The 26,966-nt window shown below is 39.8% G+C and overlaps 1 protein-coding gene across 2 annotated transcripts; it reads right to left on the bottom strand.

The window, feature by feature from the left end:
• Positions 1-1,365: 1,365 nt before the first annotated feature.
• On the bottom strand, positions 1,366-14,877 carry LIN7C (lin-7 homolog C, crumbs cell polarity complex component). 2 transcript variants are annotated; one of them, XR_007204310.1, is made up of 6 exons: positions 14,786-14,877; positions 9,149-9,267; positions 7,975-8,046; positions 7,419-7,628; positions 5,259-5,375; positions 4,754-4,905 (listed from the first exon to the last, which is right to left on the bottom strand). XR_007204310.1 is itself a non-coding variant. In XM_048307187.1 (5 exons), the coding sequence occupies exons 1-5, from the start codon at positions 14,820-14,822 to the stop codon at positions 4,750-4,752; spliced, it is 594 nt and encodes a 197-aa protein (XP_048163144.1). In that variant the 5' UTR covers positions 14,823-14,876; the 3' UTR covers positions 1,366-4,749. The 2 variants fall into 2 exon arrangements, 1 of the variants encoding a protein (XP_048163144.1); XM_048307187.1 differs by lacking the exon at positions 5,259-5,375 and having other exon boundaries at positions 1,366-4,905; positions 14,786-14,876.
• Positions 14,878-26,966: the final 12,089 nt, after the last annotated feature.

Below are 26,966 nucleotides of genomic sequence, written 5' to 3'. Positions count from 1 at the left end.
AAGATTTATCAATACATCAAATGATACAATTAAACAGATATCAAAGTCATACAGAGATTTGAGGATTGCTCAGTTTGGAATTAATAGATGCACTTTCTTAAGCCTTTCAATGTGTGACAAGGCTTTTTTTTTTTTTTTTTGAGGAGTGGGAAAGAAACTATTAGCACGTGTCTGTGCAGACTTATTTTAAACCTTTTGTTACCAATAAAATGCCCAATTTACTCACCCCTACCCCCAAAAATCCCAAAGAACCACACAACAAAAGCCAACAAAGGTGAGGGATACAGAGCTTGTTTTACTTTTCATCATTTTGTCACTCGAAACCTGATGTGCCTCTAAAGCAACAGGAAACAGTAACAAATCAAAACATCAAATTAATTCTAACAATTTTAAAGGGCAGTTTTATTGTTTGTTTGTTTTTATTATTAGAACTAGCAATCAATTTTATCCTGAGGCTCACTTCTGAATCTCAGATGTCTTTTGTTGAGTGTGCCATCTTAAACTCTCCAGACTAGGGACAATTTCTCTGTAAAAGTGAACACTGCAACCTAGACTTTGCCCTGAAATCAGGATTTTAGAAGACAAAGAATCACAGAAACTCAAACTGCTTTGTACTCCCGATTTCCCTGTAATTCCAATGTTTACCTACCAACCATGTCTCACCCCTTCCTTGTATCAATTCAATTCCAACTTTGCTTTTTGACTTACTTCAATGTCATAAGACAGGTCATGGAAGCTATTTGTTTTTTAAATAAAACTGAAAATGTGTTTTTATTTCCAGTTCAAGTGTTATCAATCATCTACATCAAATATTCACATAATATTTCTGCATGTATTTTCGATTCACAATTCAGCCTACTTAAATTAAAAAAAAAAATCAACAAAACCCCAACTGATTTTACATTTAAAACTGAAGCATTTTCTCCTATGTTAATCTCAATTCATAACTCCAGAAACATTTTATTAACAACCTTACAAGTTATCATTTGAAGGACTTACAGAAATTCAGTATCTCATTACTTAAGATACTTGATTCAAACAACTAAAAGATAATATTTGACTCAGAATAATATGCATTGAGTTTATGTAGCTTTCTTCCAAAAAATGCAGGAAGTTCAAACTATTATAGATACCTTATAGCACTCTGTTTTTCTCCGGCAAATCACAAAACACTGGGTAGAAAATGGAAGATTCAAAAGCAACCAGGAGACAAACTAATCACAGATTTAAAGTTTCTCTCTTCGGATGCCCACACACATGCGGGTGTTTACGTTACGCCCTCGAGACTATAAACAGCCAATTAAAGCAGTCTGAAACCTGTACTCAAAATGGAAAGTCAGAAGAAAAACACACAAACACAGTGCATGTGAGACTGAACTTTTATTTTTCTGTTGATAAAACCCAAAGATCCCTCACAGCAGCAGCAGGTGCAGAAGTTACTTGCAGAAATCATACCTCTTCTTAATCTGTTTGTATACCCAAGTATGACAAGTGTGTATGGACTGCATATTAACACAGTACAGGCACTGCTCAGTAGTAACAGAGATCAAGTTTCTTGGAGTATTTTAATCAACCCTGTCCTTATTATGAAAGGGTTCTCATAGTATCAAAGATGATTATCAATTAGTTTTATTATTGATTTTTTTTTACTGCAATTTAAAAACATTTTATCAAATTCTACGTGTACTATTTATATGCCCAGATACACCTCTCCACATTTTGTAGTAGTTGACAAACCATAACCAAATGCTACAATTCACAATGAAAATGCTACGGCATTTAGCAGCTCTTGCTGCACTAAAGTAAATATTTCATCAGAGTAACAAAACACACCTCTTGTTCAGTAATACAAGGGATACGGTTTGTAAAATGATCATTCCTATCTTGTATCCATACCTTTCTGTAATATATATATATATATATATATATGGCTCTAAAACATATCTCTACTAATTAACAATTAAATTAAAACACATCCACAATTGGTCTAACTTGTGATTTTGGTCTCAATACTTTAAACATTAGCTGTTCCACAAAAATATACAGTTCAACAACATGGTTGTATCAGTAACATGAGGCCTTTTGAAAGAGGCCTATGACATAAAACCAACCATGCAATTCAGTGCTCAGTGTCATCTAACTGATAAATACTTATACTGCATTTTCAAATTACCAGTATCTTCCAAATTTCTCTTTGCAGGCTTACCATGCTTACAAACATGCAGAAAGCAATCACATTTCTCACTTGCCCATAGCAATCACATTTTTTTCTTTTTAAATAGGTCAACTGACAAAGCACAAGCTTCAAGGTGTCATTTTTAGATTACTAACCCTTTCCTTTCTTTCACATATCGCTTCATGTGAAATAAGACTAGGGATTAGCCACATAGCAATAACAGCACTTTTCAGTTTAAGCCTCTAAAAATCAAATTCCTAACAGTCAATTAGCATGTACTCATAGCTGCCATACAAGTGAACTGACACCCAGTAGACAATGAAGCTAATTCTTCAAAAGGTGAAGTTTAAAAAAACCCGACCCAAACCCAAACTACACAAGTACAGCATCAAACCTGGTAGATTCCAAAAAGTGGACCTCTGTCCAGAAATTTTCAAAACGGTACACAAAACCCATGCCACCATCAAGCATACATGAGATAAGACATTAATTGTTTATAGATGGAGATGTCCTTATTTAGCAATGGTGATGTAGTACTTCCATAGTACAAATAAGAATCCCCCAAGTCAGAAGCAGTCTGTAATAAAACCCCAGACAAGTTCACATGTCACAGTAACCTGGCATATAAGACTCAGAACATTTTACTCTTATAACAATAACAATCAGTAATTTCGGTACTAACAATTCCAGAACCAATACATTCAATATGTAAATAAGACTACAATAAAAGATACTAAAAAGACAAGAATAGTATGACAATTAAGATTAATTTCTTTTTAACAACAGAAAGTCAGGGTAACATCTGGAATTCTTTTGCACTGCATTTATATATCTTCTGTTTCTCAATAGAAAAATACATCTAGAGAGTCAATCCACAACTGCATACAGCAATCATGTTTTGCCCTTTAACTGCTTTAAAATTAGTTTAAAATAATGTAAATTACAGGAATGATTGTTGCAAATTTGTAAATGTTGGCTATTACAACATCATTACATGAGAACACCAACTGTAAATTATTTACAGGAGAGGTAATACAATTTCCAGAGTACTGAATTATAATTTAGCAGAAGTGTAAAAACAACATACTCACCAAAAACATTACAAAATCTGGTATCATTATCAGCTACATAGTAGATTGTGATTAGGTTTTGTAGTTGACATAGAATATATTCTTAAGAAAAGTGCCAAAATACTGCTACATAAGAATCTTTTTTTTTTTCAAAAATCAGTCAGCAAAACCCCCCACAGATTCTATGCTAAGTAATGTCAAAAGAAAACAGGAAAAAAAAGGATGCTGATTGTACAATTATGTCTTATTAAATGCCTTTGAAAAATCTGTAAATTCACTTTCTTGCTTAAAAGTCTGACACAAAACTTACTAAAAAAATCAATAGAAATACCACCATATATGCTTTTCCAGGGCATTTTAGGCCATTCTAAACCGACACATTCCTCCTAAACTGTGAAACACAAGGAGACTGAAAACATTCCGAAACTGGCTGAACTGCTGAGGATTGTTGTGATCAGTGGCAAAACATCCTGCTGGATGCCACTCGCTACCAGTGCAGCCCAGGACCTGTACTGTGGTCCATACGCTCGCACGTTTTCATTAACAACCCAAGGGATGGGACAGATCACACTCAGTGAACCATTCAAAGGGACCTCAGCAGGCTGGAGAAATGGGCAAACAAGAGTCCCATAAAGTTCAGCAAAGAAAAGTGCAAAGTCCTACACTGGGGGGAATAACTGCCTCCACCAGTACAGACTGGGGGACTGACCAGCTGCAAAGCAGCCTTGCAGAGAACAATAGCAAGCCATGAACCACCACATGCCCTCGCAGCAAAGAAGCCCAACAGTCTCCTGGTCTACACTGGAAAGAGCACTGCAAAGAGCACTGCAAAAAGCACTGCCAGCAAGGGAGGGATTCTTTCACTCTGCTCACTCCTCGTGAGCTGCAACTCAAGTACTGGGTGCAGTTTTGGGCTCCCCAGTCCAATACAGAAATGGGCATATGAGAATGAATCCAGTTAAGGGCCACAAAGGTGATTAAGTGATTGGAGCATCTTACAGACAAGGAGAAGTTGAGAGAACTGGGATTGTCTCTCTCGCCTGGAGAAGAGAAGGCTCAGGTGATCTTACCAATCTGTGTAAATGCTTGAAAGGGAGGAGTAAAGGAAGAGCCTAACTCTTTCCAGTAGATCTTGTGACTGGACAAGAGGCAATGGGCGCAAGTGGAAATACCAGAAGCTCTACTTAAACATAGGAATGGATCTCCATAGTGTAAGGGAGAGCAAAACACTAGAACAGACTATCCAGAGATCTTCTGGAGTCTCCATCTTTAAAGATGTTTAAAAACCCAGCTTGTCACACTCCTGAGCAACCTGCTCTAGCAGGCCCTCCTCTGAGCTGGGCAATGGGGGATGGACTAGATATAGTCACTCCAACCTCAATTGTTCCATGATTCTATGAAAAGGACAGGGTCTTATGACAGGCATTGGATCAACTGAGTCACAAAGAAACTATAAAATGTAAAAGGAATATATATTTTCTCTTTAAGTTATTGCATACAGTGTTAATTTTGCTGCCTTCGTTTTGCCGATCTCATTTTTTCAAATCTCGACTCCATTTCTTCAAGGACTTTTGGTGTGTATCGCACAACTAATTTAACCTTTCCTTGAGCTGCCTTCAGCAGTTCTACTGCTTTTTCATGGTGTTCACCTTCAACACTCTGTAAAGTATAAACCATTTAGTATTAGTAAAGACACACTGAAAAGAGTTTTTTTCTTTTTTTTATACAATTCTATATAAACAAATATATTTATGCATTTATTTATATGTACTCTATTTTCAAGACTGCATAAGGACAATGGCACACAATTTCACGACTTACGTTTCAGCAAACCAAGTGATGTGATGATAAAAATGCTAATTAGCATTAGCAAAAGAAGCGCAAAAATCACTTTATAAAAATAGTGCAAAAATCTTGTTTAGGTTTATGCTGAACAATTAAATTGTGCAATAATAACCTTAGTCAATTATGAAATTACACTTAAAAATAAAAAACCTCAAGAGAATACTTACTTAAAATTTAATATTGGTTTTCTTCTTTTGCATGCATTTTAAATTTAGCAATCACCCTCAATTTGGTTAGTAAGTTGCCACAGACAACTGCAAGATAGCTGCCTTCTTGATGTTACCCTGCATCACAAGGCAAAACAGTGCATACTGGGTACTTGCAATGGAGCAACTAATGTAGTGTGTTGCTTATCTTAGTGCTCCACATGTCTCTCAGTAAACACAAGACATTCAAGTTCATTTCCACTAAATTGATTAAGAATAGCCAACTCAGGAAGACCAGAATAAAAATGCTTTCCCAAAACAACTCTCGGAATTTCTTAGAATTATATTAGATCCATCTAATTACAATTTTTAAGCAATGGTTCTCAAAAACTGTATCCAAATATATATTCTGGGACAGCATATATTTTATCAGCAAAACTTATTTCTCTCAAACTTATTAAACACAATGACGGGACTACTCCAAGCCTACCTCCCACTGGTGCTATTAGAAGCTAGAAGGCAGGTGATGTACCTGTTGATTGGAGGGTTTCCCCGTTACTATAGTTACTCACAGAAAGAAAAACAACAGTTAAAAAAACCCCAAGTTATTTCTCTTCTATCAGACTTAGACGACACATACATTTGAATGTTTCAATTTTTGTTATTCAAGTGGATGTGTAGGCTGTTCTGTTTAAAACTGGTAATAAAAGGTTTGTAGAGTTCTGTTTAATTGTATCAAAACACCTAAAATTCTGGAGTACACTCAAGATCTCCCACCTGAAAAAAATAAACTTGTTTTTCAGTCATATTCCCTGCAGTCTTGGCAGTGGCATTTTTTATTATTACTAAAGTATAAACTACAATCACAAGAAAGTGCCTGTCATGTATTATGATGATAGCATTCCATCTGTAAATATCAGATATCAATGATTTTTCTGAGACTATATTAGTGCTCTTAACAGCAATTTATGCACTCACTGTATTCTTACAACAATTATATATATTTATACATGTGCATGCACACAGAGTCATTGTTAGCTGTACCAACTGCCTGATGATCAGGTTCAGTTTTGGGTGGAGTGGTGGTATTGCTGTCTTTAAGAGAGTCTGCAGGTGAGGAAGGACTCATCTGAAGACAGTTTTGCACCAGTCCTTCAATGCTTCCTAATAACAGAAGGCTAAGGCAAGGACAGTTGCATCACTACAGCTATGATTTCTCTTATGCCTCTTGAAAAGGACAGCTGGACTCCCAGGTAATAGTCAGGAGCCAAGTATGTCAGAGATTTGTGCTAGCCAGGAATTCCTAGAGTACAGATACCCAGTATCTGCACCCAGTCACTATTCCTTTCACATGTCAAAAGCCCCCAGAATCTAGTTTGACCCTCAGTCTTAAAATAAAATTTTGTTTACAGGTGTAATGATGAGAATATTATTTTTAAGCCTGCATAGAGCCTCTCTGGAAATAAAAGCAAGTGTTTGGGAGATATTTACATGCATTTGACTGAAAGCTGTCTCAAGTCAGTGCCTGCCCATAACCTCCTCTTTCCAGCCTCCCTTTATTTTACTTTTTGTATTGTTAATTCTTCAGAAGAGGATACTAAAAAAAAAATCCACATCAGCACTTTAGACATATACTTCCTAAAATACAGTAAAAAGCCCGCTTCGGAAGCTCAGTATAGTTAACTGGAAGGTAAAAAATACCATACAAGGTAACACCGCCTTGTAGTTCCATCTCATTACAGCTTTCATCATGCAGTAGCATTTGTACTGGGAAAAATGAGAATCTGGTCAGCCAAAAGCAACATTTACTACTTACCTTAGATGGTGCAGAAAACTCATTTAGTAAAAATCTGCATCATGAAACTTTGAATGATGAAAAAGGAAGGCAGTTTGTATTTCACAAAATTCTTTGACTACATTTATACAACCCATCAGAATCTGGAATACTGACATAGATAGTACAGTTCCTTTTTGAGACAGATAATCAAAGCATAGTCCTAAAACTCACAATGCACACAACTCTACAGAAACCTGGGCAAATTGGTTTTGTGAGGACAAAAAGGAAGTATTTTGCCAAGATTAGAAGACAACAAGAAGCTTGTGCCATGCGTATTCTCTGTGCCCCCTCAAGTGGAAACAAGTAGTTACTGCTACATAAAGAGTAAAAAAACCAGTTCCTACCACTCCATTTACAGAAAGCAGCTGGTCTCCACGTTTCAGGCCTCCATGTCTGTCAGCTATACCTCCAGGGATAATTCGAGAGATATAAATTGGAGAATTTTGTTCTTTGCCTCCCATAATGTTGAATCCAAGACCTTCTTCAGTTTTGGGTAGTTCAACCACTCTGGGATGAGAATGACCTTCACTAGCAGCAAACGCAGCTACCGTGGCCTGTGAGAAACAAGATTTTCTCATTTTTAAGAAATTAAATACAGTCCCTTTAGCTAGACACAGTGAGCAGGCTGAAAACGTATTTTATCTCAAAGTACTTAAATGTTAAGACAAATGAGGTTAATTCCCTACATACCAACACTGGCATGAAAAATTCAGAACTCCAAGAATAAAATTAAAAGGGAAGAAATTTAAAAACAACAAGTCTTGTTATATCTTTTAATAACCTGTTAATCTTATCCATTTTATCAGACATATAGATAATATCTTTCTGAATTTGATGTAATCTTCTGCTCCTGAAGTAATGAACTACTGTACTTTATGGAAGTTATAGTTTGGCTTTTACCTTTGCTGTTGCATTAGCTCTAACTTCTGGACTACTGCTGATATCCACAGTTTCATATACGTGTTCATACACCTTTAGAGGCAAAACAGTTTCAGTATGAGTAAAACAGATATTTTTCTGCTTAGGTAATATAACAAAATATCAGGTGCAACTCAAAAATGTGTAAATTAAAGTACACACCTCTAATGTTACTCCCTGATTCACTACAAGAACAGGCAATCTAACATTCTATGAAGAAAAAAATCTCTCAGCATTTTTATTGCTCAGTCTCAACCTAAATCTTCCCTCCTTCCACAGTATTCAGACCTCACCATGACTTTGGAAATGCTTATGGCTAGGCTCGCACAGCTGTCTCGAGGCATGATGACTATTTTCTCTTGCTTGATTCAAGCTGGAACTCTTCAATACAGATGCATGCAAAAACACTTAAGCGCAGCTCTTCAAGGCTCCGCTGACAACCCATCCCTTCCCGCAAACTCCCAAATTTTCCTTCAACTTTAGCAACTAATTGAATATCTTAAGAAGAAAATAGGATCGAAAACACAGAGACAATAAGAATACTAATGCTAAGGAGGTACTTGCACTGAAGGCAAACACACATCTTCTCATCTCCCTGCCAACCATTTGTACTTGCTAAGCAGTAAGTACACTGTCCTCAATAGGATGAAAACATTAAGATTACACCTGTGTCTACAAACAGATTTTTTTTTAATCATTCCAGCTGTTATCATCAGTATTAACATCAGCAACAGCAATAGAAAGGCATATCCAATCACCTGAAAGTCTCCAAAAAATACCTGGAATGAAGATGAGGTGGTGCAAGGCTCTATATAAAGATGGCATGGATTTGGCTTAAAAATAACACAGGCAATTGGTACTTGGTCTATTCTTACATACCAACTGGGTAACATCCTGTTAGCTGCCAGTAAGGACAGGCTCTCCAAATAACCTTTAAGAAGTGATCAGCTACTAAGCCATTATTTTATACACCTATGCTGTCTCAAATTATTTTCTTTTGAAATTACTTAAAAATAAGGTTTGTTCTATTAAGCTCTGTCAATTTAATACGGCTTTACGAAGTTCAAAATCAGCTTACTGCACTGAGCACAAAAAGAAAAAAGTAAATCATACTGGTCTTTAACTGAAGGTAACTGCTTACATCAAGTTAACTTACCTCTCTTACAGCATTACAGAATTCACTTTGAAGGACCCTTTGCAATGCCTGTAGCTTTTGTGGTGGCACTTCTCCACTTCTCTGTAATTTTTCCAGCAATTCAATTGCTCTGCAGATGTCTACAAAAAAAAAAAAAAAAAAAAAAAAAAAAAAAAAAAAAAAAGCACCAGTAATGAGGAATGCCTGAGGAATCTCAAGGTATGTTTGGGAGTTGTTTTTTTTTTTAAATTAAGGATGGAGCAGTCTGTGTGCGTGCACTTGCACACACTTTAAAACTACACTTTAAGTTTTGTTACGCATAAACTATGTATTTACAAAATGCTACAATAAAACACTGTACTTCCAGCCTGTTATAAATCAACCGTAGCAACCCAACCCTGTAACATATCTGGAGCTATCACTGCCATATGCATATTGCAAAGACAATCTGATTTTTCTGCAAAGGACCAAAATATTGGTATGTGTATTAAAATATTGGTAGTGTATACTTCATAATTCATCTACTCTTTGGATGGCATTTTGTTAACACCTGCTATAATATTATCAAATATGCTGTCTAACATTCCTTCTATGTTCAAAAATTAGTTCAATCAGGTATACTCAATACTTCCCATAGAAGACAGCTGAGAACTATCTGGCCTATTTTTTTCCCTCCTCAAGTGCTTATAAAACCAACAGAACTCCTTTTGATATTCTCAGCTGAGAGACAATATCTCCATAGTCTAGAATCCTGAACTTCAAACCTTGAAATTTGTTCCTAAGAGTTCACATTGTCCATTTTCTCATAAATGCTGCTTTGTGAAACTGAACTCCATGAAGGATTTGATTCCAGACCAGTATGACTCAAGACCGGCATCAAATGCAATGTGACATTCTTTTGGCAGCGCCAGACGAGTAGAATATATTCACATCCCTCACTTGTATTTCCAAACTGTTACATTAGTGATTATTTTGAAACACATGAGTTCTTGAACAGAACTAGAACAGTCTCTCAGAAAAGCAGATAGGAAGGATTACTTTCATTATCACAAAGATAAAAAAGCAGTGATTAATCTACTATATAAAATAACGAACAGATTATTTTAGAACAGGATGAGGTCTGGGACACTGCTATGTCCCAAATGCATTACTTCCTTTTTTCTCTAATTAACCTCTAGGTACTCGTTTTTCATGTGAACGCACATCTACTCAATGGTATCACATCAGCACAGAGGACGTGCATTAGCCACAAACTTCTTCTAAAATATAAGTGTAAAAAGAGAGCACTTATAAAACAGGATGAAAAGGCAGTGGGGTGTGCATGTTCTGAAATTACAGTGAAGTGCACCAGCAAGACAGCCCACGGCGATGTTCTGTCCACTCACGTGAATTATCAGACACATCTTACAAACTACTAGATCAAGACCAGGTTGTGCAGTTGATTAAACAAGGTATACCTTAACCACACAGACCCTTCATCCATGGACTGGAAACAAATCCTTAATGGAAAAACACTCAAGCACTACAGCCATAAGGCTCAAATGATTTCTGAAGATAGTTAACGATTCTGTGTGCCATAAGAACTTGGTGTTTTCTGGCAAGCATTTCCAAGATTTACAAGCATCAGTTATCTAAAGCAAAGCAATATCAAAATCTAAATTATCTACTAATAATCTCATGTTCTACAGAGAACACATTTTACACATGCATACATATTTGCTATCTGTATAATTACAAAATAAAAAACCATGCTTTTAAAGCTTTTTATTTCCAAATACATATTCTGTATTTCATTTAAAATCCAAAACAGTAGGTGAAATTAAAGACATTCTAGATGATGAAAAATCACCAACATTCCTAGTAACCCTTGCGTTCAGCAACAGCAGTACAAATTATCTTAATTCATGAAGTAGCCCACTGATCAGCTTGAAGTAGTATGATCAAATGGCAATCACAGCACTTCCAATCCTACAACACTCCACATAATACTGAGAAATGTCTAGCAAGTATATGAATTACAACACCGCTATCATTTAAATACTTGCAATGTTTGCAGACAAATGATTATTACATGCACATAAAGACTACAGCTCCTCGCAGCCATTCTTGAGCCTATGATCCATGAACTATGTTAAGATGTAAGGTGTACAAACTTGTTATCAGTTTGACTAGGATACTGCAAGCAATTTTAAATGGTGACAGCAACCTACTGATACAAGGAGTAGCTGTAGAAATGAAGACTCCAGAACTCTATGTGATAATTTATCTTTTTTTGACCTTCATGTTTTGTCATTAAATTAGATATGCTTCCTACCTGTATCTCTTAACAGACAAATCATTTAATGACATAGCACTTTTCACCCTAAGGTAAAATTGGTTTGTTTGGAAACCAGCTGTGTCTTTTATTAACTACAGACTAAGAACACAGAATTAGCTTTTCAAAAAGTTATGAGGATACACTGAACTGGATTCATTTTAGACTAAACTAAAGCAAAGGACACACTTGAATAAAAAAAGGGCTTTTAGATCAAAGGACCAAACTATTGCTAGAAAGTACAAACCCAGAGCAGTCAGACACAGCATGGAAGTTAGATCCTCAGAACTCAATAAATCTTTTATCACACCACACTTCCTACTCAGGTAGATACAGACAACAGATCCCACCAGCAGGGCACTTTGTTCCCGGCAGTTATTTCATTGTATGTTATTGAGAGGATCACATTATACCAGTGTGGAAGTGCAATTAAGCAGAACTTTCTTCTACTGAACTGCATTAGGCACCATAAGTCAAAAGCTGGATATTCAATCTATCCCAGCAATATTGCTTTAGGAAAAAGAGTTTTGCTGGGAATAACTGGCAAAACACACCTTCTTTCATTTTTCAAGAAAAGCTTGTTGACTGCTGTGTTGATCTAATTTGCTTCCTCCTGAATTATTAGTTGGAATATGATCAGCTGAAAGATGTCTTCCTCACAATATAAACACTATATCTTAGCCAATTGTTCAGCACCAGAGACCAAAATGAATACTATAGAAGTATTCCAATGATGGATTTCTATTACCGCAGGCCTGGTTCCTACGGTATATCACCGTGTCCCGCAGCCATAGGGAGGAGGAGAAGATCCAGCAGGCAGGAATTGTGCAGCAGGATTGATTTATTTAATTATTTTACAAACTCTTTTATAGACTTTTTTCTTCATAGTCTAATTGGACAAAGGACCAGCCACCTCTTGGGGGTGATTGGCCAAAATCCTAAAACATCCATTATCAAAATATTTTCTACTATACCATAAACAAGACTTTTCAAGGTTGCAGGTGGCTTGGTTGTTTACATTCCCTGCTACCTCTTCTGTGAGAGAGAAAAGTCTCTCACGGACTTAGAAAAATAACAAGAAGATCCTCACTAACAGCATTTTTGTACCTACAGATTTCAACAAGGATCGATGTAGACGTAACTCCAGAGGTGGACAATTAAAAAAACTGAAACCATAAAACTAACTGTAAAAAGGAATCCATATGTAATGGAAAAATTGCTTTTCTTTTCACCTTTTCTTCCTTTTTATACCAATTGCCTGTTCTTCACTAATAATTTTTTGTGATCATGGATACTAGATTGAAATCCTGAAAAAGAGAAACATTTAAACTAAAAGAATGTGGGGAGAAAAAGCCAGCAAGATGCTACCAGTCCAAGCATGCGTGAGCAAAACACAGAAAGAGAAAAAACACAGCATCCTCATAGATACTCCCAATTAACCACCTCCACTGCTTATGTTCAAGTATTCTAGATTCCTAAGCTGTATGGAGAGTTATCACATGTCACCACTAAACTGTAAGAATAAGCGAAATGTTAACAGTTGTTTCATTCCTGCCCTCTAGTGAATTTGGGTGGTGGTGTTTGCAATGCAGCTTGGAAGAGAAAACAAGAATTTTCAATTGCCCTGGTGGTAAGCATAAGGTAACGATTTTAAATCAGCTCATTTTCTACACTATTCTCTCTTTTCTTATGCTATATGCCAACAACATTAGTAACATTCAGTTTCAAGCTGATTATGACTCATCATCAGGTTATGTGCAGTCAACCCCACACAATTAATAGTTTCTTATTTCTGTAAATAAGGCTCTTGCTTTTGTAGGCCCATTATAAGGTGCTCTCTTTTTCTTCTTTTCTTAAAAAGACCAATATGCCTGAAGACCAAATAACTCCTTTGTTTCATTGATCCCTAAGTAACTCTGCAGATTTGTTTGTTTTCATGGACAGAGCATAGTGGTAGGGTAATGAGGTGAAGAAGGATAGGACCTGAGTTTTAAGTCAGCAGACCTTCCAAGCGCAACTAATCCACTGCTGCAGCAGCTGCCCTAATTAACAAGCTTTGGAGTAGAGGGAGTAGATGACCTGCGGAGTGTAAAGCAAAGACCTTACATAACTCACTATTTACAGGCCAACTCACACATTACAAGTGGTTCACTTGTAGAATGGGAAGCAAGGCTAGCAAAAAAAGAAAAACTGAGTTCTTCAGGAGGTAACACGATAGTACCAGAAAAATAAAGTCGGTATGTACAGTGTTATACACCTATAGAAATACATCTAGCACCATGGTGGTCCTAGTGGGAATGGTAGTGGGAAAAGTCAGACCATTCAATCACCTATGCTTCACCTAGTTGTTTTCCTTTTCAAAAACATGATTTCTAATTATCAATAATCATTTCCTATGTAAATTTCATTTTCCCTACTGTTCTAAATACATACCAATAAACCAATCATCTATATTGTTTATAAAAGCACACGTGGACCTTACACAGTGTCAAATAATCACATTGAAGGAAATTTTTAATTGTTTCTTAAAAACTGGGGATAAATGTCACAAATATACTACAGAAAAATACCCGACTATGTTGTATATTTTATCTATTTTGCTCTTGATTTCAGTCATACACTGCATGTATTAACAATACAAATTAAGCCTGCATACTGGAAAAATGGTGTGAAAACCAACATGAGAGGGTAATAGAGGACAATCATGAACAAGTGTAGAGGGACTCCTGCATGTGTCAGCTATCATCTATAAAAACAAGTAAATTATTATTCTTAATACACAGCTGAGCAGACTGAATTTAGAATTCGAAGAATTCTACTATGTTCAAGATGAAGTTTTCCCATGAGAGAAACAGAAACCAAGAGTTGGCAGGTTAAGTAAGAGCTGGCAGAAGCGCTGACAGCAGTGAAGGCAGAGCAGACACAGCTACAGAAGGCCTTAAGCGAGTGCACCCATGTAAACTCAGCGGCAAACTGAAACGCGAAAATAGCCTCCGGGGGCTGTATAAAGCAAAGCCGAAGAGTTCGGTCCCACCGACATGCTTGAAGAGCCAGAAGCGACGGAAACTTGTTCAAATCAGGTCAGCTGTTCAAATCAGCTGCGGCTGCGCACGACGGAGAGGAGCGGCTCAGCTCCTGCGCCAAGCCGGGAGAGCGGCACGGCTACCGCTGCCGCCCCGCGGCCTCAGACCGGGCCGGGGAACGGGGGTGGACGGCCAGGGAGTCGGGACAGCATGCGGCTGCGCGACGGGGGCGGGCCGGGCCAGGGGCTCCACCGCCGCCACCCGCCCGCCCGCCCGCAGCAGAGCGGAAGGAGCGCCCGTCCGGGCCGCGAGCGCGCTCACCTCGCTCCAACCGCACCGGCTCGCCCAGCGCCGCCATCTCGTCCTGCCTGGGCCGGCGGAAGTGACGCGGCGCTGGCGGAAAGGCGCGGCGCGAGGTGGTGCGGCGGCCTAGTCATGACAGTGGGGGCAGTCGAGGTGTCGCAGCCCGTGAGTGGCGTGCGAGCCGCTGCCCTGCTCAGCCTGCGTGTGCACAGCAGTACGGACAGTGCAGGCCAGCAGCGAGTCCCTGCGGAGGCCGGCAGCTGCCTGACTACCCGCCAGTGTACCGGGACATTAGTCCTCTGGACTGTGTGGTGGCCGTATCCTGCTGTGAATTTCAGTAGAAAATGTTCTCTCCGGTTTTTGTCCCATCCTTTAGCGTGAATGAGGACTATTTACACGCTAAAAACACCACACTGCAAGGGCAGATCTTTCTGTGCACCCAGAGTGCTCCTGGAGATGGAATATACACTTGTTAAATATGTAAATAATGTTAAATATACATATATACACACACATCTAGAGAGAAATATATACATAATATACGTTGTGTTATGGGTTGATAAGGGGGGAACAGTAGATGTTGTCTACCTAGACTTCAGCAAGGTTTTTGACACTGCAGAAAACCCAGTGTCCACAAAGGAGACAGAGGAGTCCTGCAACTTTACTCGAATAAAGGGAGAGAGACCTAGTGACCTATAGAGGTCTCTCTCTCTGTTTGAACGAAGTTGCAGGACTCCTCTGTCTCCTTTGTGGACGCTGGCTTTTCACAGCGTGATTTTCTGCACAACACTGCATAACATCCTCATAGATAAGCTCAGGAAATACAGGTTAGAGGAATGTACAGTGAGGCAGATGAAGAATTGGCTGAAGGGCAGAGCTCAGAGGGTCGTGATCAGTGGAGCAGAATCCAGTTGGAGACCTGTACCCAGGGGCGTTCCCCAGGGATCAATACTGGGTCCGGTCAGCCTGTTTATCCACGGCCTGGATGAAGGGATAGAACACACGCTAAGCAAGTTTGCTGACGATACAAAACTGGGGGGCGTGGCTGCTATACCCAAAGGCTGTGCTCCCATTCAGGGGCACCTTGATAGGCTGGAGAGTTGGACAGAGAGAAGCCTAATGAGGTTCAACAAGGACAAGTGTAGGGTCCTGCACCTGGGGAGGAATTAATCCAAGCACCAGGACAGGTTGGGGGCTGACCTGCTGGAGAGCAGCTCTGCTGAGAAGGTGAGTTTTGGTGGATGACAGGTTGACCACGAGCTAGCAGTGCATCCTTGCAGTCAGGAGGGCCAATGTTATCCTGGGGTGCATTGGGAAGAGTGTGTCCAGCAGGTCGAGGGAGGTGATCCACCCCCCTCTACTGAGCCCTAGTGAGGCCACATCTGGAGTGTTGTGTTCAATTCTGGTCTCCCCAGTTCAAGGAAGACAAGGAGCTGCTGGGTCCATCCATCCGGCTACAAAGATGGTGAGGGGTTCTGGAGCATCTCTTATGAGGAAAGACTGTGGGAGCTGGGCCTGTTAAGTCTAGGGAAGACTGAGAGGTGATCTCATCAATGCATATAAATATGCAGATGTGAAGAGGGTGGTGCCAGATTTTTCAGTGGTGCCCAGTGACCAGACAAGGAGCAGTGGCCATAAATTAAAACACAAAGTTCCACGTCAACATGAGGAAGAGCTTCTTCACGTTAAGGCTGGCAGAGCACTGCAACAGGCTGCCCAAGGAAGTCATGGAGTCTCCCTCTGGAGACATTCAAAAGCCGCTGGGACAAGTTCCTATGTAACCTGTTCTAGGTGCCCTGTCGCAATACAGGGCTTGGACTGGATGATCCCTAGTTGTCCCTTCCAACCTCAACTATTCTGTTATCCTGTGATTATTATACTTTATGCTTTGTATTATATATTACAATACTGTATTATTTAATAACTACAATAATACATTAATATAAAATTAATAATATACAGTGAACAGTATATCTATTATGTATAATAGATACATTTTTATATGTACATATATACACATATAAATATTGTTCTGCCTGTGTGAAATGCCAGATGTGTTTTATATTTCCTGTTTAGCACCGGTTTAATCTCTTTGTGGGGCTAATGTATTGAATTTACCATCTGTATTAAATCACTGCAAGTACAAGCATGACATACTGTGTGAGTTTCTTCCAGAAAAGGGTAGGAGACTACTTCAGAACATGCATTTATATGCTCTTAATTGATTCTGAGGGTATGACTCTTCCCATTTGCCTTTGATTTTATCTGCATTTTGTATTTTTCGCTTTGAAAGAGAATAGTTTTCAACAGGTCTCAAAGTGTCCGCCAATGTGACAGTGATGTACTCGCTTCATTCTGTGATTTATTTTAATGTCAGTTCCTCTCAGTTTGAGGGATGCTGCATGTGCATTTCAATGAAAAGGTCATACAAATGGAATTTTGCAGGTGAACAGAATTAAATCCTCATAGACTAGTTTCTGTTGAGAAAAAGTGTTTTAGCAGCTAGAATCGTAGAATGCTTCTGGAATAAAATCCAGATGTTTCTATCAGTGGTGCAGGAACTACTGTTCTGTTAGAAGTGATTGAAATTTTAAACAACCTGCTCAGACTTTGGACAGATTAGCCCATGGAGAAAAATGAGTGTTCAGCAATATTTCATAAATCCTAAGACTTTTCCAGAGGATGTGTACAAGAATACATTCTTAAACACATCTTTAAAGTGCTATTATTCTGACTTCAGTAATGACTAAAAATTCAGAAGTTAAAGCAGCTGCTTTAAATTTCCTGTAGACCCAGTGAACTGGACAATGACATTACAAGAATAAGAAAATCTGAAAAGCAAATTTTAAGTAGTGCTTCCACTGTCTACTTGATAGCACTCTCCAGCTTAAACCATATCACTCCAGGAGTTTGCACTGATTTATACCTGCAGAAAAAAACCCAGCAAAACAAACCAAAAAACCCAAACCAGAACAAAGCTTGGGTTTATAGGTTGTGATCTTTGAAGAATATTGATAATGTTATTGTTAGCAGTAGACAGGCTTCAAATTCCAGTTGAAGAAGTGGAATGCCAGTGCAGGACCACAATGGAAAGAAGAAAAATAGGGCTACAGGCTATACAGAAAAAGAAAAATCCATGCATACCCACTTGCTTTTTCTTTTCTGAGGTAATATTTAAGCATGCTGCTGCATTTTTACAGGATTGCCTGATTTTTGCAGTGGTGCCTTAAGTTACAAAGCTAGGCATTGCTATGGTAGAAGTATTTTAGTGTGGTTTTTATCTTCAAAAAAAAAAAAATACTTAAAGAAATAGCCACTGTGTAAGTTACAAGTCTATCTTGACCCATTAGAAGAGAATGAACTTCTCAGTCTATAGCATGCTATATTTTTCTCAAGAAAAATTCTATCTGTAACTGGATACCAACTGATTAAATATTAACATGACAAGCTCTTTGTGCCATTTTAGTCAGGAAATCCTGGTAAGTGTTTGGAGGAAAAAAAGGTCTCAGAAGTAATTCCCAAAGAGTGGGGGATGCTTCTCTGGAATTAATAGGTAAATAGCTTTGTATTTGCATACCAGAAGCTGAGAAGCATGAAAGAGCTAAGCATTAAACTTTAATTGATGTATTTTGCTAACTATAATGAAATTATTAATTTAGACCCTTTTGTCTGTGTCACTCAAGCTCATGACATTTTTACCAGTGTTACTTTACTTGTATCTTTATTGATGAATTAGCTTAGGTGTTACCAGCTGCACTTTAATGCCACACAAAATACTGGTGGCATCGGATACATCACTAGGATGTCTGGCTGACACTCTAGAGTCATTGCTGAAGGACTACCATGAATCAAGTGATACAGCCTAGGTTGTTGTCCCAGTTTGAAAGCAAACCAGTGAGAGACTTGAAATCAGAACTACAATTTAATAGGAAAATTAAAAATAAATGCAATAGTACAAAAACACTGACAGAGTCAGGATACAACCTGATACCCTGTTGGTCAGAGTGGTGGTAGCAGTCCAGTTAAATGGTGGCTACAGTCCTCTTGAGGTGATAGATGTGGTTCTGTTGAAGTGGTGATCCTGTAGAAGGGTCTGGTCTTCCTCTGACAATCCAGTGGTGGCTACAGAGCTCTTGTCCTGTAGGAATCCAGTAGGAAAACCTAGCTCTGATGTTCCAAACCTCAGATTATATCCAGGTAGGAATGCTTGGTTCCTCCCCCTGGGCGGAGCATCTCACAATGGGATGATGTAATTTTGTGAGTCATGCAGTGAGGCTTGATAGCCCATTAAGAGAAAAATATCTCTCCGGAGAGAGTTAGAAGATAAAGAACACTGCCCCACCTGGTTTTAACAGCTGGCTCATTAACAGAAGATACTTCCCAGAGGGAGTTACCAGGGGTGTGTCACAGAAGAGATAAAGAATACTGCCTCACCTGGTTTTAACAGATGGTGATAGAATACATACTTTCGGTTATTTCTTACGTTGTAACCTAGGATAGTTGTCATTGGAAAATAGTTGCATTCCCAGTCAAAGAGAAAGTAGAAATCAGTCTCAAGTGTAAGATAATTTAAAATGAGAGTACAGTTTGCTTTAGGTGAGAAGTCTTGGTGTGTAAGAAGTTAATTCATAACTAAGAAGATGAGCTTTCTTTATAGATGAATTTGTAAGGTTTTGATCTTTTTATGATAGTGTCCTACCAGGCAGCCAAAAATGTGGCCCTTTTTTTCCTAGATGTTAGGCACAGGTGAATGCAAACATGACAGGATATAGTCTATTATTACCTAGGCAAAATGCAGGTAGAACAATGGTTCAAGAAACTTTGTTCACTTTCTTTCACGCTTCTCCTCAAGTACAAGATCTGGAGTCAAGCTTCTCATGAGAAAGAGACACTCTTTAAAGCTGTGCAAGCAGTCATTCTCATGAACACCATCATCATCATCCTCATCCTATGAGAAGAATAAGAATATTGGAAGAGTAAGAAAATCACATGAATTGTGACTAGCTTTGTCTCCATATAATTCTATCAGTGTATATATAAACTTTCATCTTAGTTCTGTTGGAAACTAGAACTTCCCCTCTCTTTGGACCTATATATGTGTATTGCTGTTTATTCTTGTATTAACAGGACTAATCCATAGTGGTCTTGTAGCTAGGTAGTATTTTCCTTCACATCAAGCTGACATGAATTTAGTTAGAAGGAGAGTCTGTAAGATTCTTCAGATGCTGAAGAAGACATTGGAACACAGTTTTCTAAAATTTCATCATTCCAATAACAACTTTAGAAGTGTAACAGTGCTAATCAGTGTATTATTTTAATGCACAGATAGTACAAATCACACCCCTGCAGCATTTATTTACATATGTGTTTTCACATTTCAAAGTGCTTTCAACATTTTTAGTCAAGTATTAAGTCCAAAGGGAATTTTATTTATGTTATTACTTTAAAAATTACCTAGCTAATTGCTGTAGAAGGTATGTATGTGCCCAGTTACCTCTCAGGAGGAAATGACAATTTTGTAACACAGTACACCAATATGAAAAAGAAATTGACTAGTAATGGGTATCAGAATATGTGCTTATAAAAATTGCAGAGGACTCTTTGCTGTCCACAAAAAACAATGTCTCCTCGGGAAACCTGAAAGGCTTAATTAACCATGATAGGACTTTTATTTATGATTCATGGCAGAGAAGAGAGTGCAAATTCAATTTTTAGGTTATCAAGACATCTCTTGCCATAGGACTATAATGTTGGTAGAATTTTATTGCCTTAATACCACTGAATTTAATCTCTTTAAATCATTAACAGTTGAATTACTATTTTCAATTTCAGCAACACTTTGATTCACTGACCTAGTCCAGGGTGAGTTTCATGGTCTGCCACACACTGTGATTGATTGCTATTGTCCCTGTCAAAGTTCAGGTGTTTGTATCTATAGAAGGACTTAGTACCTTCTTGGTCATGCAGATAACTAGCAATTTTTTCTGTCTTCATATGACAGAAGATATTTTTGCTCTGCTACATGTTACAGAATATGCATTTTGATAAACCTCTCTCACACTGGTTGATTAACATTTGGTAAGAGTTCACTGTTTTATAAGTGTCACCTAATCTCCATTTGAATTATTTTTTCCACATAAAATTTGATTATGTGAGTTGTCTCTGAATTTTTCTAGTCACTCCTGGTGAATGTGGGAGCACATAGCAGATATATAGAGAGCTCTGCCTGTTGCACTTTTTTAAAATCTTGTCAGTGTCAAACCCTGCCCGCCCCCAGCCTTTTCTATAGATGAAAATGCTGTTTACTGATGACAGGACTGACAGAAGCAGCAAAGTCAAACTGTAAAGTCAGTGATGCATCTAAGTGCTAATTACGATTAGTACTCAGAAATAATTAAATGCATCTGCTTTGTTTCAGAGGAAAACAGTTCATCTTGCAAATGTTCTTTTTTAATAAAATACACAGTAACTCTGAAAGACCTCATACAGATGAGACTTGATGCGTCATCTTCAACGTCTTTTCCAACCTAGTTGATTTTGTATTTCTGTCAATTCTGTGAGACATACCTTACTGTATGATGTAGTAAACAGACACCGTAGTACAGCTCTGCAGGAACCACTTCACCATTAAGTTTTGAAGAAGAGCAAACTTCTATTGACAAAACAGGATACTATTATGTATTAATAATATTAATATATTATTATACATTAATAGTATTATCAAATAGTTTCGTATTCCATAAAGAACCAAAATCTCCTTTCCAACATTAATTTTACCGAACTTACCATTTTCCATATGCAAGTGGTCATAATACAATAATTTAGCTGGCACAATTCTCACCTATAAGCAGATTTTCCTTGGTAAAAAATTGAAATTATTTAGGGAATGAAATTGTATTAATTGGTGAATTTCAGAAGAAACAGAGAATGTTTCATTTCACCTTGAATGGGATAGGAATGTTTTTGAAAGGACTGTTTGTAAGTTGTGTCTTTCTGCAGAGTCACAGAGATAAGTTAATATTGAATTAGTAACATTTGCCTGCCTTTCAAGTGTTTTTCTTGTTTAAGTAACCTACGACACAAAGCAGTGGGGAAATGTGGCGACTTTAAAAGATATTGTATTTTACTTTATGAAAAGTTATTTGAACCCTTAAAGTTTTGATTTTACTTTAAAAAAGAACTAGTGTTGAATTGAAGCTACCCAAAATAGATTTGGCAGAATAGCCTTTTGTTAGGAGTCTATAAACATACTGAATCTCTTTCTGCTTTCATCACTGGAAGCAATGTGTGGCCTTAGCCTCTGGGAAGGCTGATTGAAAGAAGAAACTGCCTCTGCACTATGCTCTACTTCCTTACTTGAACTTGGCAGAGCTTTTTGAGTGGGAAAGGGGTGGAAGCTGCAAATTCAGTGTGTGTCCTGCACAAATACAGGCATGAGTTAGCAGTGAGTTCCAAAGTTCAGTTTTTATTGAACTATACTCTGCAAGGAAATAGTTCATAAGGGGAGGATGTTTCCTGCTAAAATATAATATAAATATCCATAAAGCCTTTCATAAAGACACTTAAGGAAAACTTTCCAGATCTTGATTATCACAGATGTTACTCAATACCCATCCTGCCAGGGGCAGGAAAAAGAGATTCCCTCTCTTGCTTCTGAGAAGAGCGACATTCCTTCCCATGGGGCAAGCATGTTGGATGGAGTGGCTGGGTGACACTGGTCCTGACAGGAGGCAGTAATTTGGGTGATGTAGCTTTGGTCAGGTTGAGCTGTGCACTCTCTCTTTCATGTACTTTTATTATTAATATTGTTGCTATTACTGTTCATTTTCTTATCTCATTGCTGTTTTCAGTAAATTGTTCTTATCTCAGCCTGTGATCTTTGCCTTTTGTTCCTCCAATTCTCCAATCCGCTGCAGTGGAGAGGGGTAGGGGAAGAGGGTGGAGGGAAAGAAGTGAGTAAACGATGTGAAGTTTTGGAGAGTCTCAGTGGGGGCACTAAATTCGGGAGTACTGTTCCTAAACCACAATGGCATTAATTGGCACCCAACTTGAGTCACAAAGGGTTGAGATAATAACAGATCTGCCCAGAGCAGGTTGGAAACAAGTTTGATTTAAGCATTTGCTGTATTAATTCTGGAGCCACTGGTCACAATGTTGCTTGGTCTGTTTATGTGGGTGTGGTACCTAACCCTGTATATCTTTCCATATAAGTGCTACGTGCCCATCATGGAGCTCTTTTTCAAAGCAGGAAGAGGGATCAGGATTGCTTTGTTGCTGTACAGTGGAATATCAGCTTATGATGTGATTACATCAAGGGCAATGGGGGTGTTTTGCTATTCACTCTCAGTCAGGATCACTTCAACTTCCAGTACAGGCAGCTGTTGGGATCCCCTGTCCCTCCAGAAATAGAGATGGATTCTGCCCCTACGGATCTTGATGGCATCAGGGTACATTGTTCCCACAGGTGTCAACTAAAGCCTTATACTGCTCTGGGTCTGATTTGCCAGACCATCTGATCCACACCATCCAATAGATCTGATTTCCCTTTCCCCCACCTCGCTGCAGGCGAGGCCTTTCTAGTTCTGGTCACAGTGCTCATTGCTCACTTCTTGTAGATATGAACTGGACATCCTTTCATGAGGATCAGAAGTAACATCAGCCCTTTTACTCTGTCTGAGGACCTGAGGACTTGCCCCCTGGAAACTGGAGCAGCATTTATCCTTGAAGAATTTCTTCCTCTCAACTCACATACCTGTGCTGCTAGGGCAGAGGAGGGTTTTCCACTCCACTTCCTCTCCGTGGTCAGGCAGGTAAATCCACAGGTTACCTCTTGGTGTGTACCCTCTCTCTTGGTGCTTCTTCCCAACAGCAGAGACTCTGGTCTGTATTGGTGGGGCGTGCTTGAGTCTTTCAAATCTGTCCCTGGGCTTGGACAGTCTTTTCACAGCCAAGGTGCAGGTAGATAGGGAGGACAAAAATGATCTTCATATTGCCAGAGTCAGCACTGTTTGTTCTCCTTCTTTCATTGACATCAATGCCAATGAGTTGGTGTACAGCAATGGCACGCTCCATACAAACTTCTGCCATATGGATTGTGTACACTGGACCTCATCTGGATCTACAGGGGACTGCTCATCATTTGAGTTCCTCCAGCACAGCTAATTCTCTCAGAGACTGGATACCTTTCTCCATGGCATTCCACCTGCTTGGGCACACTACTAGATCATCTTTGAGAGGATGCCTTTCCCTCACACTTGAAAGGAGTCACCTCCAGAGGCTGAGAGTTTGTGTCCTCTTCCCGATCCTCTTGTCAATGCCTGCATCCCAGGACAGGGACCCCAGCTGCTCGGCTACCATCTAGTTTCATATTTTGGGTTGCGATATCCCAGCATTGGAGCAGCCAGGTCACCAGGGGCTCATGTGACTGGCAGCTGAATTCTTTTTACATATTTTGCAGTTCACCCAGGGATAGGAACCAGAATTATTCCTGGCCCCGCCTTTTCTGAGGGCCTTGTTTCCTCTTCATCCCTCTCTAGGCAAACTGATTTGGTCTTGGATTTCTTCGTCTGTATAGGTGCAACTGCTACCGGCACAGGTTGTTCCTGTGGTTCAGCTGCAGTTTGAATGGCCATGCTTCCTGTTGCTCTGCTTTCCTCCTCCTCCCTGAGGGTGCTGACTAGTATCAGGCAGTGTCTGATAAGTAGTAGCCAAGGCCTATCAGGCTGCATACCTTCATGCCTCTCTGGAGTTACCACAGCCTTTTTCAGTCAAATATTTCTGCCATTTTATCAGGGTCCTGCTGTTTTTCAGGGGTGAACTTCCAAACCACTGGAGCAGAATAATCCTTCAAAAGATGACCCATTTTCTCCCATATTCCATGCCACTCATGCCTATCCACTCTTGGGGCAGATCTCTGAATCTCCCTAGAAATGTCTTTCATAACTCTAAGCATGGTGTGGACTCCACTGAGGAGACCCGGAAGACTTAGCAACAAGAATATGCCTTCCTTAACATCCAAAGGGAATTCAAGTCTCAAAAGCTGTTGTAACAGGTGTGATGGAGGAAAAGGGAGTAAAAGGCTGGGGAAAATTATCCTCCCCTGTTCCCTCCACAGACTGGATACGATTATTAATGGACTCCCAAAGGTAGTGCCCAAGGTAAGGGGCGGAGAGTAGCACTGCATATACATCCCAAAATACCCATTGTGACTGGCCCAGAGGCCCTGTGTGTAGATACAAAAATGCTGCTAGCAAGGATTTTCTTGCTAGCTTCTAAGTCCGTGAGAGACTTTTCTCTCTCACAGAAGAGGTAGCAGAGTTATGTAAACAACCAAGCCACCTGCAACCTTGAAAAGTCTTGTTTATGGTATAGTAGAAAAATATTTTGACAATGGATGTTTTAGGAGTTTAGCCAATCACCCCAAGGGGTGGCTGATCCTTTGTCCAATTAGACTATGAAGAAAAAAGTCTATAAAAGAGTGTCTTGGTTTGAAAGACAGGTGTCTGCTAAGGAAGGCAGAAGCCTGCCTTGGAATGGCATATGCAACCCCCTTCCCTCTGAGTTATTATAATTTTGAAATCAAGGGCTTTTAGGCAAAGATGTGGGAAATAGGAATAACAGTTCTTTACTATATATATATATGTATATAACCAGTCAAACAAAACAACAACAACTATGGCAGTAACAGCAATCACAAACCCAGCCCCAGCCTTCTCGGCTGTCAGGCTATTTCCCCTCGGGTGCAGTTCTGCTCACAGCCGGCAGGGGCGCTGGCGGCTCCCGGTGAGCAGGGCAGGTGCGATGGTTCCCCCGCGGCTGCAGGGGGCGCTCCGGAGCGAGCTCGGGGAGCACGCGGCAATGGTGGCCTGGGATCCCGGGAAAAGGATGGGACAAAGGCTTCACAAACCCCTGGGCAGCTGGCCCCGGTGTCCGGCCGGACCCTCGGGAACAGCGGACTGGAACAGCAGGCTGGAACGGCAGGGACAAGCACAAATCCTGGATGGCAGATGAGATGTATCCAAATGGAGAACCGCCCCCCCCCCCCCCCCCCACCCCGGAGGTCTGGGCAGGCAGGGCGAGCAGGGCTACAATTGTAGCGAAGGCTCGAAGCAGCAGCAGGGCAGGGTGGCCACAGCCCGGCTCCGAGCGGGGCAGGGAAGGCGGGCTTGGGATCTCGGAGCTTCTCCAGTAGTGAGGAAAAGCAGCCAAAGAAGCAGACTCCTTCTCTCTCTTGAATGCAGAGACCAACTGCCCCCACACTCACGTGAAACAAAAGAGTAGCCAGGCGCACCCCACCCCCAGTGGGTAGCTGTAGTGGTTTTGGTTCAAAATATTCCTTACTTACTTATTTTCCTTCTGTGAGATAAGAATTAGGAGAAAAGCAAAGCAGGCACAAACCTTAAACAGTTGCAGTACAATGAAAGAGTTTTATTACTAATAGAATTAAAAGTAAAGAGAAAATAACAAAACAAAATTAAAGCAAATCCCCCCCCCTCCAGCACTTCTCTCCTTTTACCCAGCTCACACAAGGGATAACAGAACATGGGATGTTAGTCAGTGTTCCAGTTCTTGAAAAGTCTCTCTCTTATGCTTAAGGAAAAAAGGGTTTTCCTTCAGTTGCACGTGGTTCCCAAACTGCCACTAACAGCAGATCCGCCGGGAAACAAACAATCTGCTGTGTGTAGAACATCTCTCCCATGAAAAATCTCGCAGTTCCTTCACACTACAAAACATGGGCCATCACATGGGGTTCTTCATCTTTTTAAGGATAAGTTATTTTGGCCTGCACACAAAGGCTTTTCTTCGCCACAAGTCTCTAACAGCCTCTTACTACTTCTATATAGCCTGGCATAGGCACTCTTCACAAACTTCACAGGCACACGAAGATACTCCATCCCCCCACGTTCTTCAAATGGATTAAAGAGACAAACAGTTTGTGGTATTACAGTTTCTTACCACGGCATGCAAGAAGGTTTCTTTTAAGCTGCGCGCCAGAATCGCGGCGCCGCCCTCTTTTCTCCCGTCGCCATGCTCAGCTCCGTCCCACGTGACTCACTTCTCTGTCTCTCTGACTCTGACGCCACCATGTTGAAGAGTGTTCTTGTTCAGGCTTTACGGTGGGGAAAGCCTCGCTCCCTCTGTGCTGCTGGCTGTGTAGTGTCCTCTTCAGTTCAGCACGAAGTGTGCTGGCTGCAGACAG

Source organism: Corvus hawaiiensis, chromosome 6 (genome assembly GCF_020740725.1).
Source record: "Corvus hawaiiensis isolate bCorHaw1 chromosome 6, bCorHaw1.pri.cur, whole genome shotgun sequence".
Lineage (NCBI taxonomy): Eukaryota > Metazoa > Chordata > Aves > Passeriformes > Corvidae > Corvus > Corvus hawaiiensis.
The sequence above is the reverse complement of the archived record's forward strand: the minus strand, read 5'-3'. Positions and strand labels throughout refer to the sequence as shown.